Source organism: Poecilia latipinna, unplaced genomic scaffold (genome assembly GCF_001443285.1).
Source record: "Poecilia latipinna isolate Pla-1442-1.1 unplaced genomic scaffold, P_latipinna-1.0 Scaffold1254, whole genome shotgun sequence".
NCBI classification, from domain to species: Eukaryota; Metazoa; Chordata; class Actinopteri; order Cyprinodontiformes; family Poeciliidae; genus Poecilia; species Poecilia latipinna.
In genome coordinates this window covers 170,157-189,963 of record NW_015113870.1, presented here as the reverse complement: position 1 = coordinate 189,963, position 19,807 = coordinate 170,157, and the positions used below count along the sequence as shown (strand labels likewise).

The window sequence follows — 19,807 nt, the reverse complement described above, 5'->3', positions numbered from 1 at the left end:
TTCTCATGATTTTTCCGGGAAATGTTTTTTCACTTTTTGGGCATTTTTTTTTTTTTTTTTTTTTTTTTTTTTGAAAAGCAAAAATTCCACCTCATGTGAGCAAAAAAAAAAGTAAAATTGAGGACCATTTTTAACACAATTCAAAAATCTGCATAAAAATACACTCAATACACAGCTGCTGTCTGAATGCATACTATTTCCACCAAAAAATGACCTCTCATACTTCCTGTTTACTCTCTAAACTACCTTAAATTCAGCTTAAACTGGACCTGTGGTTCCTTAAAATAGGTCTAAAGGACAAACAAAGCACTAAAGCCACATTTTTTAAAGAAAAGAAAAAAAAACAAAAAATAAATGCACCAAAGTGGAGAAATTGTAGTGAAAGAATCTGCATTTAGTCCAAGTACTGCCTTTGAATCAGGATGAGTCCAAGTTGGTCCAAATGCCATAATACCTTTGAAATGACCCTATCTCACTTGGAAGCAAATTTTGACTTTTACTTCCTGTTACTGCTACTTTTAAAACCCCCAAACTGTTTATAGGTCCCTATAAATAAAGTTGGCTTGGCTCGGCTTTTGTGGAACCTTCACATAATTACACATGACCATGATTAAAGTAAGTTTAGGTTTAATAATTTTTATTCAAGTGCTCAGAATGTTCTAGAAAATGCTGAGGGGGGAAAATGTAGAAATTTGAGTCTGGAAAATATGGAGTTATGTGATACAATTCACTAATTGTGAAGTTGAAGGAACATAATGCATGATTTTTTATTTTATTTTATTTTTTTTTTACCGTCTTCAGTAAATAAAAATCACCATTTGTTGGGTGGAGTTTTTCAGCCCAGTTTCTCATGACCAGAGTGCAGATTAAGGCTCATCCACACAGTGCGCCTTCGTCTTTCTTTCCTTCTCACACCTGCTTCATCTCCAGGTATTCGCCCAGCCGTCCAACGTCGCCATAACCAAGATGGACGTCAACAACCTGGCCATGGTGATGGCCCCCAACTGTCTCCGGTGCCACTCGGACGACCCGCGCATAATCTTCGAGAACACGCGCAAAGAGATGTCCTTCCTGCGGATGCTCATCGTCCACCTGGACACGGGGTTCATCGAGGGCGTGGTGTAGACACTGGAACGCCCAGAGCGCACAAACCGGTCACACATTGACGAACCAGCGGAGAAAAATAAATAAATAAAAAAATCAACACTGTCTCTGTTTAGGTCACACTGGAAACTTGAGGTGATGTTTTACAGCTCTTAGAACATGTGTGTGAATGCTTGTTTTTTTTGTTTTGTTGTTTCTTTGGTCCATTTCCAGAAAGATGCTTCAGTTCAGATTTCTATTTGTTTAACCGCAGCATGTGAAAACAGGTTAACGCTTTATTTCTAACTATAGGGCTACTACTACTGTTACAGCTTGGTCGAGCAAGGTGGGACTGAATCGAGATTCAAGATTGAAATTCTTCATTTGTAAAAAAGAAAAAATAATTTAAGCAGCTCAAACTTTTTTCCCCCCAGCTTTCAGGTTTTATTCATGTGTGATTTATCAGTGTGAACAGAAGACACCTTTGTTTTTGTTTTTTATTGTGTAACCCGAAAGTCAATTAAAAGAACTCTTGTAATCATGTCTTATTGATAGGTTTGCCTCAGCTCTTTTTATTGGTTGTACTGACGGCTGCTTTTGGGATCATTTCATTTAACAAAAACTAAAGAGAATTTTTTTTTTCCCCAAAATGGAACCTCTCACAAAGCCCGTTTATGCAATAATAAGTATTTTATTTGTCAGTCTTTCAGTTGGAATTGTTCTTTTTTTCTTTTTCTTTTTTTTAGCTCAGGTCCTACGGGGGGAAAAATGGGTGTTGGATGAATATCGCTGACTGAAATTCAGTTAAAAACACCTGCAGAGAAAAATGAAGTGTCAGTGAACTCTCTTAAAAATGTAAACTGAGCTGTTTGTAAATAAATTCTGTGTGGAAATTTGTACTAACCTTCCAGAAGTATATTCTGATTAACTGGGTTACGGGGTGGGATGGTTTGTGGGGATGGAAGAGGGTTTGGTTTCACTGTAAAGAGCAATAAAAAAAGAAGCGTAAGTGAGAGGCTGTGATTGACAGCTCGTTTTCCTGCTGTAACTGCTTGCCATTTTAACAAAAACCGATTCAAACCACTTTCGGCATATGTGTGTTTGCAGACTTTCTTCTCTGTAATGACTGACTATAAATAAAAGTTTGTTCATTTGTTGATAAAGTGGATTGTGGTCATGCTAAGATAAATTGGGGCAATGAGAGAGAGAAAATGTATATTTTTAATTCAACTATAATAAACTCCAAAAAAGTCCCAGCAGAGTGAATAAAACAAATTAGCTGAAAATTTTGAACTATGACCATAGCAACAGAATAATAGCTGAGAACTGTATTATTAATTTGTATTGTTAATAGTAATTAGCTTAGCACTGGTTTTTCTCACTTGCAACTGGGGCAAGTCAGAAAAACTTTCACATAAAAGTTTAAAAAACAACTGGAATGTTTCCGTGAAGATACAACACAAGATTTGGAAAGAAATTCCTCATCAACCATGATAATCAAAATCCAATATGGCGACTGCGTGTACTGCGCATCCAGACAGTATTATTCTCTTTTTCCTCTCCCTATAAGTTTTTAAACCATGACGGTTTTAAAAAGTTCATGATGACAAAGTAAAAACATGCTTTTAAACATTTATAGTATTTTTATGTAACGTTTAACTAGAACAGGTTCACAATAGCCCAAAAGATGACCTCTGTTCAGATGTTTCTCTAACTTGAGTGCTGTCCATCTGGATGAACTTTAGAGACCAGACTGTTCATCCACAAAGGTTTCTGACAGAACTGCATGTCTCAAAAATGCTTGCGGTCTCTTTTATGGATCGAAACATGAAGTTGGATGTGACGTCATTCTGAAATCCTAGTTCCTGTTTCAGAGGCACAGTGAATGCACCACATGTTATCAATGAATTGCCTGCAGCAACCTTGACTTTTAGGCTTTAATTGTTCTACTTTAATGTCTTTCCACATCAGCCCCATGAGTCATTTTCTACATGACACCACTTCCTGCAGCATGGGAGCTGTTCCATTAGAAGGCCATGCATTATTAATACATCCTGACAGAATTTAATGGATTAATTGAGTAAGGATCCATTTTCTCTATTCTAGTCAGTGAAGAGAAAAAGAAAAGTTAAATGATTGCCATTTCCTTCCAGAACAACCAGCTTTGTTAATTTACTTCGCAGAATTTCTGAATTCAACTATTCAACTTCCTGAGGCTATTTGATGTAAATTATCTACAGTCATTCACTCGCTGCTTTAATTTGAACCAATATCAACTCTTTCTTCAAAGAAAACTGAAATTACAGAGCATTTTCAAAAATAAAGGACTATAATATTCCTCTTGTTTTCTCCACAATTCTAGAGAGTTAAAATATATTTCAAAGTAGAAAAAATGTATCAAAAAAAAACAACTCAGTGATTATCTTTCTGCTTCATGGCAGTGCGTTGCTTTTATGTTCACAGGCCAGCAGGGGGGGCACGAGAGCATGTTCTCTCATTGAGGAAAATATTAAAACTAGCATTAGCATTTTTCAAACATATATTTCAAAATGTAAATTTCTTTAGTATTGAAGTTGTAGCATAAAAAATGTAACACGTTTTACAGTTAGCAGTCATTTACTGTTGCTAATTTAAAATAATTTCTGATGGTTTCGAGGTAAATTTCATTGTGATATCAAATGTAACGGCATATTAATCAGTAAGAAACAATTTGTACTGACTTCCTACTTTAACCGAGTCTTTTCTTAAATGCTGAACTCCCCATACAAATTACAGACATAGTCTAGAACCACGATTCCACAATTTATCTACGACTTTTATTTGAATAAATTATTTGATTTGGCCCCAACTCTACTTCTGCTTCGGGCTCATACAATATTTGGCCGACACTGCATATGGAGATGGCATTTGGACTTCAGAGTTTCCTTGTTTGTGAATATTAAGCTTGTTTATTTTCCAAATAAAGGAACAACCGTATCTATCTAAATAATTAAATTACCAAGAGTTCAGTTTGTGGTTCACGCATGCGCACTGTGCTTTTACACTACCCGCGCCGGTGGTAAATGCAAGCGAGAGAAATTCAACTGCGTGGTTTGGAGCAGACAGGCGGAGGCGGCTGTATCTGCGCAGTCAAGGGATTGCAGGCTACATTTTTCGCTCAACCTGACACATAGTGACTGGAGAACAGGTAAGAGGCTTAAATCCTCTTAGTATGGCGCATCTCCGAGTTTATATCGCCGTAAATGAGGCCCTGTTTGTGGCTGCATCACACACTTGGTATGATGCCGCATGTCGGCTTGGAGAGTTCAAAACAAACGTGACGAAGTAAATAATTGAATGTCCTCTAAGTACATTTGTTTGCTCTTTATTTATGAGTTCACCCTTCTATATTTCGGCGTACGTTTCTTGTTACTGACTGAGCAGTCGTAGATATGAGTGCGGTGTCCCAGTTGGAGAAGTTTACTGTTTTGCATTTGCACGCCGCTCGTTCGCGGTTGGAAAAGTACGAGGAGGTAGGCCTTAGCGCGAGGCCACGGAGAGCCCACCCTGTGACTGACAACTGCGCGTCCAATCGCCAGCGAGCTACAGCGAGCACCCGCCCACGCTACACCGACTCGACCAATCACGTTTCTCTAAACCACTGACGTACAGCTGGTTTGTCTCTTGCTGCGCCCTGTGGTTATAAAACACCGGACAATAAAGTGCCAGCAGCGGTGGAAGTGGTCAACAATGGCTTACCTGGAAATTAAGCACGTGTTCGCGTTGTATCAGTTTAAATAAAAGCTGAAACCTGTCCACGTATGTAGTTCTTTCGTATAAAGAAGACTGTGTTCGCACCAAGTAACCTTTCCCCTGCTTAAATCTTAACTAATATGTAAATTGATGTTTACACAACATATATGCTAAGCTCTCACCTTTTAAACCTCCAATAATCGGAGCCTCTGACCCAGTTTTGGCATCTTAACCCCGGCTTCCTCCCTCCCTGCCTGCCTGTCTTGTCATCTTTGGCTCTCTACAGGCCATAAAAACAAACGGGTCAATTTTTAAATATTGTATTCCACAGGCTGGATCACTATCCATGTTTTTTTGACGTCGTGCTCTGAATTTTAGCTGCCACACGAGGATGACCACGGCAGTCTTTGTCTCCTATTGTGTCTGTTAGGCGAAATCGAAACACACGTGGGCCGGGGAGTGGGGAGATATCCGGTTTGTAGGTTGCAGTGTGTTGCATTGATGAAAGCCAGCTAACACCTCCACTATGGCGAACCTCATCAGGCGGCTGAACGCGGGAGAGAAGTAAGATGCTGCCGGCATTTTTTTTTAAATGTTTATCGTTGCTTATTAGTAAAAGGGCGCCGGTATGTCAGCGTGTCCGCCGTGCTTTTTTATGTTTAACAAAAGAAGCTCTGTTAGCGGAGGAGGGATGATGCGGTTGCCTTTTTTTCGCCCTCCTCCCTTTAACGACTGAATGAATCTCCTTTCATTTAGGCCTTTCTTAAAACCGAAGCCGACAGCATTAGAAACGTGTACATGTGAAACAATCAGAGTGGGATTTAACGGAGCGTGCGGTGAAATCGATGCGGGAATCAGCTTGGCGCATGATTGCTTCCTGCTGGCTTTTATTGGAGCGGGCGGTCAAAATGGTCAGTCTTTAGTCGTTTTATGTCTTCTCCAGAAATGGGGAGTGAATATTTCTCTGGTATAGTAGTTTTTTTTTTCTTCTTTTATTGTTGGGTTTTTCTTCAAATGTCACACATGCTCATTTGAATATCTCGTCGCTGGACATATTCACCATCATTTCAGGGGCATGGCTCACCTCACTAGTCCAGTTTTCATCACCCTGTTCATAGTAGAGCGACTAGATCAGGGATTTCCAGGCTGAAGCCAGTCTCCACTTCTCATTGAGGTCTGACCTGCTATTCAGATTTGTACCGATTCTCTTGTTAGAAGGAATGTAACGCATAAAAAAATCCTCCTACAGGTTATTTGATAGAAGTATTGCAATTTAATCTGACAGCAATGGAAGAAATGACAAGAGTACCCTCAGCTGTGTATCAAAACGTGTGTCCGTAACCTTGATCTGATTTATTTTCTGGTCAGTGTGACATTCTAATAACAAAACCTATAGCTCTAAGTCCTGATCTATGCATGCTGCTACATTTCCAATAATATCCAGCAATTTATTGTTTTGACTTATATATAGAAAAAAATGTAGATTAAGCACCTGCTAAAGATGTTTTTCTTCGTGTGCCTGTTGAGCTCTAGCAGAACAAAACACTAATAATTTAATTAGCAATTAACCGGTTACCTAACTGCTTGTTTCAGTTGTATTTTTGTTGTTGTTGTTTTTTTTTTTTGTCTGCCAAATCTGAATACTAATCACAGTCGGTGTAGTGGTCTGCTTTCAGCCAGCTGACTGGTGGTGTGCAGCAGCAGTGCATGGCTTTAATTAGTGCTTCAAACAGCTGGAGTTTATCAAGCATCTTATTAAAATACTATAAAGAAAAGCTTTCAAAATCTCCACTTCAAACTCTGCTACACCCTGACGTCTGACTCCTCTGAGCACGATCTTAGTTACGCTGCTGCTTGTTGTGTTTCTATGCAGCAAATGAGAAAATGGCGGAAGTTTTTATTATTGATAAGAAAAAAAAATCTGATTTAGTGTTTGATCTGAAAATCTCAGGTGAGAGTTGATCAAGGGTAACTTTACATTTTGATCTGCGGCTGAGATGGTGCGTCTCTCTAGTTGGTGCCTGCGTAACGTATGACTTGTGTGTTTTTGCAGAGGGAATTTGCTCTCTGGTGTTTTCCAGCAGCGTTGTTCTGCTGTTAAGTTGCTGGTCTCACTTCCCCTGCTCGGCGAAAAAACCTGCCACTCAGGTTCACAGAGCCGAGTTTTTTCCACAATCTGTAGACCGGCTGTGGAGCCGAGCGCCTGCAGAGACCTTGACGGCTCTGTGTTGTCTCTGTATACCCAAGGTTATACGAGAGTAGCTTTGCATTGGTATGTTGTCGGTTAATGTGTGTACGTGTGTGTGTTTGTGCAGGAAGGGAGCCTTGATGTGGGCAGTATGAGTAAGACGCCCCCTAACAGAAGAGGGATAACATTTGAGGTGGGAGCTCAGCTCGAGGCCAGAGACAGCCTCAAAAACTGGTGAGTCATGGCCTTGCTCATTCCTCCCGTCATTCTTTCACTTCCCTCATTTTCTCACATTCAGCCTCTTGTAGCATATTTTCCTTTTTTTTTATTTGACTGGCTATGGTTGGGAAAAACATCTTAGATTTTTTATTTCTTCATTTTTCCTGTGCCAGTAAACTGCTCGCTTTTTTTCCCCAAAGCCCCATCAGATTCGCCTCTCACTGAAATCATTACAAGCGAAATCAATTTCTTTCCCTCTAAGATCACATTATGTTGCATTTTGATGGCTGTAGGAAATATTAAACGCAACACAAATTGGGATTTGAGCCCCAGCATGATTTCCTAATCATGCATTATTAACTTTTTTTTTACTTTTATTTTTGAAGGTATGCTGCCAACATAGAGAAGATTGACTACGACGATGAGAAAGTACTGATTCATTACCGCCAGTGGAGCCACCGCTACGATGAATGGTTTGACTGGACCAGTCCGTACCTGAGACCCGTGGAGAGAATTCAGCTGAGACGGCAGGGCCTGCACGACGACAGCTCACCTGTAAGACGGCGTAACACACACCACCTTTGTTTTGTTTACGCCTCCTAAATGCTAGCTTCAGCGAAGCTATAGAAAACAATGCTGCTCTCTGTTGGCTTTTAGAAAACACCGGCTCGCCAGTAGAAGTCGCTCAGATCACTGTGTTCTTTCCTCCAGGGCTTTCATGTAAATGACAAGGTTCTGGCCAGCTGGTCCGACTGCCGTTTCTACCCAGCCAAGGTCATTTCAGTCAATAAAGATGGTGAGTAGCTTCAGCTTCTCCAGATGTAGTGTTTGGACCTCTTAAGTAATTCATATTTTCTCATGTTGCAATAAACTGGAATGGATTTATTGGGATGTCATAGACTGGAAAAAGTGTGACATCCATTTGTATTCAGCACAGTTTACCTTGGCACTCCAGAGATAAACTAATTCCCTTTAGAAGCCACTCTTCTTTTAGATAAGAGTCTAATTATGTCATTTAATCTGACTGTAAACATCACCCTGAACACATCTCCCCTTTGAAACATGGTGGGGGCAGCATCATGCTGTTGACATGTTTTTTTTTTTCTGATGGGAAAGAGAAAGAGAAGCTTCTCAGTTGATGAAGCTACAACCAGGCCGTCAGTCCAGCTAGATAAAACAGACTTGGAGCCTCAAAAAAGATGGTTTTTTTTAAATTTTTGATAAATATTTACTTTTTTTTATTCTCATGTTTAGGTTTTAATATAAAAGAAAAAAATAAAGTGATTTCAAAAAGATGATAGCTACAGTTTCTTGATATTTGCACAGTTTCCAGCCTCATAAAAAATAGATCCAAAAGTGACTGGTACTTTTAGTGTCATTCTGCTGTGGAAATTAAATGGAATTATTCCATGAACAAACAAAAAAAACAGAAAAATGGCTCAAATCTGGTATTTATTGCTGTATCTTATTTTTAAAAATCAAGTTATTTCTCTTGGTTGCATAATCGAAATCCATTTCAGCTGCAAATTCAGCAAAATGTGATTTGGATAATTACCGACTCTGATGAATTGAATGTTGCAAAATTATAGGAAATAATCCATTTCCTTTAACATCACAGTTATGTGCTACTCTGTGTTCTTCTATTTGATAAAATCACAACTAAATGCACAGAATGTTGTATTCGTAACACGAGGAAGTAAAAATCAAGGAGTTTTTGTGAGACACGATATGGAGCTGTTTGTGTCCAGATTGTGTAAAATATAGTTTGCTTCAGTTTCTGTGTTTTCACCTTCAGCATCCTACACTGTGAAGTTCTACGACGGCGTCATCCAGACGGTGAAGGGGATGCATGTAAAGCCTTATATTAAAGAGGTAACAATCTGTCCAGCTGATATCTGTGGCTTCTTCTGGCCGATTCCCTGAACTTATTTTTTATTTTTTTTTTAAATTGTTCTGATAGAGAGGTGGAGCTGGGGGCAGATCTCGGTCCTCAGACAAGAACGCGGTGCGAAGGGCCCCGAACCGCAGAGAGAGGAGGCCACAGGAGAACGGCTGTCCCAAAAACAAGCGCGCCCGGCGCAGCACTTCGGACCAGGACGAGGACAGCAACAGCGACGATGAAGAGCAGGAGCAGGGCGCGGTGAACGACAAAAACCCCAAACTGAACGGCGTCTCCGAGGCCGAGCACGCCACTACCAAACAGGAGTCGGAGACCTCGGAGCCGAACGACCCTGCCGACGCCGAGAAGGGAACCGGACTCACGAACGGCGTGAAGGTGGAAAAAGACGAGGAGGAGACGGAGGGAGAGCGCTGCATGAACGGAGATGTGAAGAAGGAGGAGGAGGAGTCGGAGCAGAGCGTAACAAAGCCATACACGGAGCCACCCAAGCCATACGCAGAGATGCAGAGCGAGCTGTCGGCGCAGACGGAGCGGGACTCTGTCACTACGACGACAGCCGAATCCAGCGGCGATGCGGAGCAGAAGCCAAACGTCCAATCGGAGAGCGCGCAGCCTGCAGTGGACGCACCGCCTCCTCAAATTGTGAAACGTAAGCGTTTGGCTCGACAGCAGCAATAAAATGAATATAATAAAAAATAAATGATTCGATTTATTCAAAAGGTGGATTTTTCTTTCATTATATTTTCAGCGGTACGGAAGCAGGGCTTCCACAATCCCAACAGATTCAGCCGAGAGCCATGTAAGTCTATGTGAAATGGTCCTCATGTATGTTGTTTTTATCTGCTTTAAAAAAAAAAACAAAACAAAAAAAAAAACCATTTTGTTCTCATTTTATTTATTTAGTGTACCGAGTCATCAAAAACCAGCCTCCTCCCGTTCTGTCCATCAACCTCGACCACAATCCCTTCAAGTGTGGCGCTCCAGGCTGCACCAAGTCATTCCGTAAAGCAAAGCTGCTGCATTATCACATGAAATATTACCACGGTGAAGAGCTGCCTGCGGAGGGACCGCACAGCCCCACCAGGAGCGTCCAGACCAGGGCGTCTGACAAGCAACCCGCTGCTGCTCCTGGTCTGGACAGCTCCAAGAGACGCCGCACCATTTCTGCCTCTATGCGTGAGTTCCTGTCCAGTTTCACTCAGGTTTAGGGTTACCGACAGTTAATCACAGATTGATGGTTTATTAGGTTAAAATTTGTTCACATTGACCAACTTATAAAGTCCGTTGAGACCTCCTTTTAGTGGTGTAGTTTAGCCACCATCCAGCAGAGGGCGCCGCTGGTCATCCATAAGCGGACACAGCTGATACAGAAATTAAAGATGGCGGGGAATACCGGAAAAGGAAAGAAAAACGGTCCAAATATAGTCCGGTGTGGGATGTGAAATGCTCTTAAAACGATTGTTTTGTATTATAAACACTCCAGAAGCTCCTTAAGTTATCGCCTTAATAGCGCTGTCAACTTTTCAGTCAAAAATATCGCTGCGAGAACATGAAGAATTGTAATGTGAAGGGGAGGGGAACTTGATGCCTATAAGCACAAACCTCTCTCTGTTCATTAAGTGTTTCACATCTTATTCTTTTCATCTTTCATCAACAGGTTTATGTTCTATTTTTTAAAACTAATAAAAATATGTAAAAGTTTAATGTGAGAAAACGACAATCTCCAGTATGTTGGTATGTAACACTGCTGACAAAAAATACTAATGCAATTTTCTTAATTGTAGTATTACTGTTGATATTTTGAAAAAATGTTGTCCTCTTAATCAAAAAGAAAACCTAAGGCCATTTTCCTTCGGTTTTTAGGGAAATGACCTTATCAATTATTCAATGTATCAATAAGATCAATCAACTTTAACTCATTAATCAGTAACTTGGATCCTTACTTGGGTTCCTTGAAATTATGAAGACAATGTTTGAATGAACAGTCGTAATGCATCCATAAGACTCGCTGTTTCTGAATCGTGACATCCTTTAATTGCTCAGTACATGAACTCATTCCAGTTCTTTCCATTACAGACTCAGTTGGAGCTGCTGCGGCTCCACGTGGTGACATTAAGGCTGCAGGCAGGCGCACATCGGCCCCTCCTGCAGTCAGCACCCACAGCCACCAGCAGAGGGCGCTGCTGAGGGAGAAGAGTAAGGAGAACCAGCTGGACAGGAACCTCTGCCAGCTGCAGGACACTGACAAGATTTGCTTTGACATTGGTGAGCGTGATGCAGTGTTTTATTTAGTGAAAAACGGATTAAATGTAGTTGGATATTAATCTTTATTCCCTGATATTTTTTTTCCTCATGTAAAATATGTTTTCTTTGCCTTAAATCATTTATGATGTTACTTGTTTATCTTCCACTGTTGGAGTTGACATGTAGAAACTTCAGATGATTTTTGCTCACTTTCCTTGTTAAATCAAAGGCAGCCAGTACCTTTGATTTAACAAAGAAAACTGAACAAGTATTTTTTCTGTTCTTGGCAATAAAAACAGAATCCAGGCCAGTTTCCATTTCAAAACACTTTCTGTATTTAGCAAAGTTATGATAACAGTCATTAAAAGCACATTTGGGTTCACCAAGAGGTTAGGGGTTAGGGTTGTCTCATGATGACAGAAGAAAACCAGAAAGCTTGTAAAATATGATCTTTGTGTTGCATGTAACATTTTTAAATAGATTTTGATTTAGAAGCCATAGCTTCATTTAAGCAAAACATTAATGGCAAAAATAATACACTTGGAGTTAAGTTAGAATTGTTAGAGATCCCAATATGTGTCTTTTTTTTTTTGTTCTTTTATCACAGCTAAATTATGCTCTTCCAATAAAAGATTAATTTCTTTTTCATCTTTTTTGCACCAGAGGTCCAATCTTTCTGAAAGTCTCTGTGTTCACATGGCCTTTAATGGTTATTTCATGATCCTTAGGGAAGCCCAAAGAGAAACCCAAACAGAAGGACTTCCTCCGCATTAAGCTAAAGAAGAAGAAGAAGAAAAAGAAGGCCAAGTCTGGTAAGAAGCAGGTCCCCAGAGCTGGGCGAGGTCAATCATCTGCTGCTCTGCATGCGCGCTTGCTGTGACGGCTGGCCTGCTAAAAGCACAAAGCGCTCCATTCACTCCTCTTGGTGCGGTGACTGAGCTGGTGTGTGGGAGAAGTGGAACATTTCTGGCTGCTTTGTCTCTCCAACATGACTGCCAGGATGTGTCAGATAATTTCTTTTTATAGTTCAGGGGCTTTTTTGTGATTTAATTGGCTGGACTCATACATTAATCTCTTTGTTCCAAACCTATACTGTGTTTGGGATGTATGTACAGGCTGCCTCCCTCCAACTGTGACTGGGCGATATGGCTGAAAAATAAAATCCCCATTTTTAAAAATTATTTTATAGTTGTATTTTGCAGAAAGAAAATCTGTTCTTTCCAATTTTTTAACTTTTTTTTCTCCCCTTGCTTTTGTCTTCTTTGCTAAATTTTTTCCCCCCAAACAACAGAAAACATTTTCAAAACTGTTATTTCAGTCATCCCTTCTGTGAGTCGTACAATGACGTATTAGGGCCAGACTTCAAGAATCTTTTGTTTAATTTCGAGAATGCAGTCATATTAGCAGAATAAAGAGGCAATGATTCAGGGAAAAACATCTTCCAAAAAAGTTGTTTTAATAAAACAAAGCTGGGATAATTTGTTGTATTTTTTCATTTTTTTCTAGGACTTTATTCTCATATAACTGTATTCTTGTAATATTATAACTTAATTCTTGTAATGAAAGAAACTGTAATCTGGCCCTTACATTTTGTCACAGAGTTGACTTGAATTAAAGTCCAGTTAAGTAGAAGCTGTAAAATACGCTCGTTAATCAAGATGGCCGCCATGGGCGCGCTGACATCACCCTTAAAGATGGAAACCCGATAAGTTGGTTGGTTGAAAAAAGTGCAAATGTTTTTTTATTTTTTTCCCAAAATGAAATCTTAAGCCAAATATTTAATTAATCGATAAAATGGATTTATCGGCCAGCCCTACTTCTAACCAACTGTGTGAGAACTTGTTGTCCCTGGTTGTTGTTGAGTCTGTAATCTACCAACGATGTTTTGTTTTTTGTTTTTGTTTTTTTTGTGCCACATTTTGTCGCCTGCTGATGGGCGTTTTGTTGAGCATTTCCACAGCTGACGTTTTTGTTTCACATCTGCTCCCCACCCCTCCCTGTATTAACAGACAACACTGGTAGTGAGGAGAATATTGACATCTCAGTATTGGGTCTTCACTCCAAATTGAATTTGCCACTCAAATTCCCCCTCTCACACAATCACAAGCCTGAGGCCTACCCCAGCAGGCCCGGACACAGCTACACAGAGCAGATACTTGTCGATGGTGGGTATATCTATAACTGTGTGTGTGTGTGTGTGTGTACGCTTCAGTTTGAGTAAGTGTGTTTGACAGCTGCTCCCTCCTCTCGTCTTTTATTCGCTTGGGATTCAATCAGCCATGCTGCCAGCTTTGCAAATAATATCTAATGTAGTACAAGATGCAAATATTGCACCAGAGACACATCAGAGATTTGGGGCAATTTTGTTTTACCTCTAGTAGCAATAGAAGCATTTTTTTTAATTCAAATTAAAGCCCAGTTTTTCTTTGAGAAATTAACGTCATTCAAAATATTTTTTTCTAGAATTTCTGCTCTGATAGGTCACACATTTCTTTAAATATATGAGAATATATGGGGTTAATAGTGTCGCTGTGAAACAGGGTTTTATCAGAGTTAAGTGGAGCAGAAATGATTTGGAAATGACGTTTTAAGCATCATTTAACATGTTATATTAGCAACAAGCTTTACTGGGTATAATGTAGATGATGGGAGATTTAAAACAAAATGACAGAACTTGACTGAAGTGCTTCAACATTCAGTTAAGTGTTATAAAACAAAAAGTTTAATTAGAAATAGTTCCACCTGGAACTGTTAGGTATGTTTGTCTTATATTTTGCTTCATTCAAGCAGAAACAGCAGTGCTCCTGGCCGATCACTTTTTTTTTTTTCTTAAAGCCTAACCTGCCAATTCTGATTTATTTATTTTATTTTTTTCCATCTTAAATGCAGCTAAATGTGGCTACAAAACAACAGTGTGGCTCACTGCTGTACTGTTACTCGCAAAGACTTACAAAATATGCAGATGTGACGACATCTAATATACTTTTCAATCTTTATAACTTATTGGCTAAAATATTTTTTTTTCAAACATTATTTGCCATGCTCATCGTTTTGATTGGCTGCCAGTCACAATCATCAAACTGCTTTGCTGCTCAAGCTAGCGTAGCAACTTGGTCGTCGTTTATGCTAAACAAATGTAATAATTATCAAATGGAGACTAAAAGTGAGGAAAGACATTGTAAAATTTGATGTGTGTTACATGTTTAGTAAGATTGTGAGTTTGCAAAGGGCTCATTTCCCAGAGGCTGAGGCTGGAAGGCCCTGAACTAATCCACTTATCCAAACTGTCGTGCTGCTTGGTTTGAATGAACATGAAATGTCCTGATTTGTAGTAGGATTTTTTTTTTTTTGCTTGTTTTTAATAGCTTTTTACAACATTTCTGCTGGCTGTTAATGAATTTTTAAACACCACTCAATCCAATCAGTACTAAATTTGCTTCCTACTGTAACAACTTCCACTCTGAAGAGTGTTGTCACACCAGCCTAGTAGAGCCAGAGATCAGAAAAGGGTTGGATTTTTTTCTGATTATTTCCAACCAGCAGGTTTCTCTGTGCATCGCTGACATTAATATCTAATATCAAACTGATGGTTGGTTGAATCCTGAGCTTTTCTCTGCTGCAGTGGCTTGCTTCATGGTTTAACCTGCAGATTCCCATTAAATCATCCAGTTACCGAGCAGCTTCTGGCTACTTTTACATCCTGACACGGCAGAATAGACAAAGGAAAACCCCTTTTGAAGTCCAGCGGTTGTGCTCCTCCCTGCCCCTACAGACGAGGACAGCATCAGCGACTGGTCCACCGACAGCTGCGGCTGGAGCGATGACGACTTCGACATGGACCTGGACGTCACCACGCCTCCCCTCAGCGTCGACTCTGGCGCTTTGGACTCCACCGACCAGGAGATCGTGCGCTGCATCTGCGAGGTGGAAGAGGAGAACGACTTCATGATTCAGGTTGTGCTGGTTTTTGCTTCGCTTCTCGACACGATTCGGTCGTGTTAAAGCACGCGGCTTTCAGCTAACGCGTTTCTCCCGTTCATCAGTGCGAGGATTGTTTGTGCTGGCAGCACGGCACCTGCATGGGTCTGATGGAGGACAACGTCCCGGACAGATACACCTGCTACATCTGCAGAGATCCGCCAGGTGAGACCGACGCGCAGTTACCTGCTAGAAAGAAACAGATCTGCTTGCATCAGACACATAAATGCAGAACAGTTTATTTATAAAGGAACAAATGACAAATATATTTGTAAGAAGATAATTCGTCCAAAAAGTAGTTATCCTTGATGGTTTGATTGATGCACTTTGTCCAAACAAACCACGAAGAAGACGACTTCCTGTTGTCTTCTTCGACGTTTCCATCAGTAGTAACATCCGGCTGGTCACTTGACTCCCATGATGTGAAAAAAGCGTTTCGATGCAGCTGAATAACCACCTCATCCTCGCTCAAAAACTTTCTACGGAAAAGCGCCAGCTTTATCAAAACCGGAGTAATTGATTCAATCTGTGCAATTTTACTGTAAACAGAAATGCAGCTCCAGTTGGGGAAGTCTGTTTAAAATCAGATGCCACTCGGGACCGGAAAAGAACTCAGCAGTTTGTAAGAAACGTTGTTCTTCATCTTAGGTCAGAGGCAGAGTCTGCGCTACTGGTACGACCGCGAGTGGCTGACCAACGGCCACATGTACGGCCTCTCCTTCCTGGAGGACAACTACTCCCACCAGAACGCCAAAAAGATCACCACCACCCACCAGCTGCTGGGGGACGTGCACCATGTGGTGGAGATCCTCAACGGACTGCAGCTTAAGATGAGCGTCTTACAGTGAGTCCAAGGCTTTAAACGGCGCCGTCGTGTATTTTCTAGAAGCTTCATTGTGGGATCGTTGCAGGAGCAGCACTCACCCCGACCTCAGGCTATGGCAGCAGCCATGGAAGCACTTCGACCGGCCGCGCCTCGGCTCGGACTCGTGCCGCGGCAGCAACACGGCCCCGTCCCCGCTCACCCCCGACGAGGACATGAGCAGGGGGGAGATCCTGATGTCCAATGCGCTGGAGAAGCTGAGCCGGGCCGCCACGGCCGCAGCCTCCGCCGCCTCGTCGTCCTCCAGCTCTTCCTCCCCCTTCCCGTCTTTCCAGGACTCGTACATCACCAGCGAACACTGCTACCAGAAGCCGCGGACGTATTACCCGGCCGTGGAGCAGCGGTTGGTGGTGGAGACCAGGCAGGGCTCCGAGCTGGAGGACAGCATGAGGAGCACGGAGGAGCTGCTGGAGCGGGAGCAGCGCTTTGGGAGCCTCCTGGACATGGACAGGCCCAAGTCAACGGTCAACAGCAACAAGGTTCGGATTCATGGCGCTAGTTCCTGAAGGGAAAACTCTTCCAAAAGTTACTTTCTGTAAAGAAAAAAAAAAAAATCGATATGATTGAAAAACGTATCGCAACATAAGCATTTCACATTGGTTTATTGATAATTATTGGTTTTCTTTTTGTTTTAAATATCTGAAATACTCCCAAACTGCTGATGGGACCGTTCTTCTTTTATCCAGACATTTCACTTCACGCAGTTGATTTTTAAAAAAATATTTTTAAACAGTTATGAGGCACTGTAGCTATGCAAGTTTCTCAACAGGTTGTTGCTAGGTAACTAAAGAATGAGTGAAGTACTTGATGCCACTAACCTAGCTTAGCTGTGAGAGGTTGCGCCTATGTCTCCCAGCATGCTGTGTTGTTCTGAATCTGAGTTTGGTGAACTTATTTTAGTCAGATTTTAATATACTTTTTCTCATAAATTTGGACTAAAACTATTCATGCCTGTTCATTTGTGATCCATAGTTAATTTTTTTTTCATTATTTTTTTTCCCAAAAGTTATGTGTCCTTTCAAGTTTATCACTGACATTTCTACAATAACAAAAAGGCATCTGGAAAAATAAATTTATTCAAACTTCAATCTAAAATGTCTGAATCAGTTTTTGTAAATAATGTTAGCGTCTACATTATATTATTGATGGCGCGGTTAGCATTGTTGGCAGCAGTTCCATTTCAAAACATCAAATTTTGTTATTTTAGTTTACGTTATTCCTTCTAACGTAAACTAATAAGTAGCACTAAACTACTAACATTATTGGTAGCAATAAACACATAATAACAATAGTGAATTGAAATTGTCTCTAGTTTGTTTTATTTTTATCTCCAAAGTGTGTTGCTGGAAAAGTTTCCTTGAAACTGCTTGAATTTTACTGTGGAAAAAGTGTATGAAACCTGTTTTAAGTACGGCAAACTTTCAATAACGACTTCCACATTGAAGAGTGTTGTCGCTACAGTGGCCTGGTAGTACCTTGTCATGTTGCATTCACTGAATTTTTAGAAGATTGGATCTTTGAGTATCTGAGCCATTTTAGATATGACCTAAAGAACTTTGTAAAAAGCAAAGTGAATGTTGCACTATTTTGAAAATATTTACTGAAACTAAATATGCCTCGTCTTTATTTGATCATAGGCTTTAATGGGTGTGTCATGGTTGCACGCTGAGAGCAGAGAGGATGATGGGAGAGACCTGGCAGATAACGGCCAGTACCAACAGTGGCAAATCAACCTGCTGGATCACATTGACGCTGTCCAGGACGAAGTCTCTCATAGGATGGACTTCATAGAACGAGAGTTGGACGGTAAAGGGGGGGAAAAAAATATATATTTATGCTGCGTTTGAGCCGATCAAACTCAAGGCTAATGGATCAAAAGCCTCCATTAGCCTCTGACCTTCTCTTCTTCTTTTCTCCTCCTCAGTGCTGGAAAGCTGGCTGGACTACACCGGGGAGCTGGAGCCTCCAGAGCCTCTCGCGCGCCTCCCTCAGCTCAAACACCGCATGAAGCGGCTGCTGACGCAGCTCGGCAAGGTGCAGCAGATCTCCCAGTACAGCTCCACATGAGGGCGCCAGAGGTCCGCTGCGGGTTAGAGCGCCTCACGGCGACTCGCGTGGCTACGGCGGAGCGGCGGAAGAGGCTCTCTCTCTCTCTGGGAGGAAACGTTCCGACCTCGCTCAGCTTCCCACCGTCCAAGGTGGAATCATAGAAATATCGATATGACCACAAACGGAAAAGCAAGCAAGCATCCTTTGCTTGATTTAACACAAAGAGCAACCTCGTTAAAATAAGAGAAAAAAAAAAACAATCCAGAAGGAAATCCTTAGGACCAGATCACACTTAACGTGGCTCTCATGCAACTCTAAACCTTGTGAATGCCTTTTGTCCGAACTGCCGCTGAAGGTTGCCCTCTCTCCCTCCCTTTCTCTCGGTGCACAGTGCTTTACATACAGCTTTAGATTCAGATTGCAGTTGTGTACTTGAACCGACAAACTCTTTGCAATAGTGTTTCGAACACATTTTCGCTTGGGGTCTTTTTATTTTTTTGCATCTCAGACTTTGTTTTTCTCCATTTGTCCTGCCATATTAAGTTGAAAAATTGTCTTTTTTTAGACTGGTGGCGATTTGAAGACATTCACTGTAAAATTACGTTTCAAAGAGGTCTATAAAAATGATCAGTTTCCTATTATACACTGTGAAGTTAATTTCTGTCTCACATTAAAGGTAGGCTCTGTTTTTGGCTCGTGTTTATTACGTCATCTCCTTATTTTTACTTCTATATTTGTGTCGCTGTAGCATTTTGAAGTATGATTCACTGGGAACTTGTAATGTGGATTCCTCAACATAGCATTTTGTGTAAGTGTAATATATTACCTAGAACATGTGTAAATTTATTTTTATCTCATTCTCTTTCCTCTGTTTTTCTTTTTCCTTCATTGATTCTTTTTGTTTTTAAGCCATCATTCAAAATGTGTTCTGAATAAAAATACAGATATTGTATGCTACTGTACTGTAACTGTCTGTCTTAGAAGCAGGGAAAATGTCAACGGCAATGCAAACGGATCTGGAACGTAAATAAACTATCATTGTTATTAATCTCTACACACATCTTCTGTGATGTTTTTAACAAACGGTCTGACGATTTTTAAATGGGTTTGATTGCCTTTGTGTTTAAGTCGGAGGTCGCAGCTCGCAGTTTCATTCACATCTATTTCTGTTTAATGCAGAATAAAGATATGAACCAAAATGTTATACTTATGTTACACTATCATGATGTTTTCAAGCCTTTATTTCTAGTAATTGTTTTTCTGCACTTTCATTATAGCTAATGAAAACATCTGATTATTTTTATTGGAAATGTAAAAAATGTTTTCGCTTTTAAAGGTTATTTCCAAAAGGAGCTTTTAATCCGACAACTGATCCTCATTGGAATCCATATTTGAATGTGACAGCATGTCCTATTTCTGCCACTTTACTGAAGTGGCTGAAGTGGATTTTTTTTTTCTTTTATATTTAAGAACCTGAGTATTTACTTGTACTTATTCCTGTTAATTTTTAGCATAAATCAGGTTATGTGAT

The 19,807-nt window shown here is 40.6% G+C and overlaps 2 protein-coding genes across 4 annotated transcripts in view; both read left to right on the top strand.

Moving 5' to 3' along the window:
• arhgap46a (Rho GTPase activating protein 46a) overlaps positions 1-1,257 on the top strand; it is a 41,942-nt gene extending 40,685 nt beyond the window's left edge. The window contains exon 13 of the mRNA XM_015054487.1: positions 931-1,257. Within this exon, the coding sequence (XP_014909973.1) occupies positions 931-1,125 (195 nt within the window). The 3' untranslated portion in view covers positions 1,126-1,257. The remainder of the gene's footprint in view (positions 1-930) is intronic.
• A 2,862-nt stretch (positions 1,258-4,119) lies between these two features.
• LOC106961025 (PHD finger protein 20) lies at positions 4,120-19,330 on the top strand. 3 transcript variants are annotated; one of them, XM_015054489.1, is made up of 17 exons: positions 4,120-4,270; positions 7,131-7,237; positions 7,609-7,777; positions 7,934-8,018; positions 9,018-9,094; positions 9,183-9,771; positions 9,871-9,921; positions 10,026-10,298; positions 11,199-11,387; positions 12,095-12,178; positions 13,376-13,531; positions 15,139-15,320; positions 15,410-15,509; positions 15,993-16,188; positions 16,256-16,706; positions 17,865-18,033; positions 18,152-19,330. In XM_015054489.1, exons 2-17 carry the CDS (start codon positions 7,155-7,157, stop codon positions 18,292-18,294), a joined length of 2,997 nt encoding a protein of 998 aa, XP_014909975.1. In that variant the 5' UTR covers positions 4,120-4,270; positions 7,131-7,154; the 3' UTR covers positions 18,295-19,330. The 3 variants fall into 3 exon arrangements, with proteins under 3 accessions (XP_014909975.1, XP_014909977.1, XP_014909976.1); XM_015054490.1 differs by lacking the exon at positions 4,120-4,270 and adding an exon at positions 5,050-5,379; XM_015054491.1 differs by lacking the exon at positions 13,376-13,531 and having other exon boundaries at positions 4,121-4,270.
• The last annotated feature ends 477 nt before the right edge of the window (positions 19,331-19,807 follow it).

Excerpts from the sequence above, each read along its gene's own strand:
- LOC106961025 (XM_015054489.1), top strand. The coding sequence starts at position 7,155 with ATGAGTAAGACGCCCCCTAACAGAAGAGGGATAACATTTGAGGTGGGA. Across the intron at positions 7,238-7,608 it reads AGAGACAGCCTCAAAAACTG|GTATGCTGCCAACATAGAGA; the intron begins GTGAGTCATGGC and ends TTATTTTTGAAG. Across the intron at positions 13,532-15,138 it reads AGAGCAGATACTTGTCGATG|ACGAGGACAGCATCAGCGAC; the intron begins GTGGGTATATCT and ends CTGCCCCTACAG.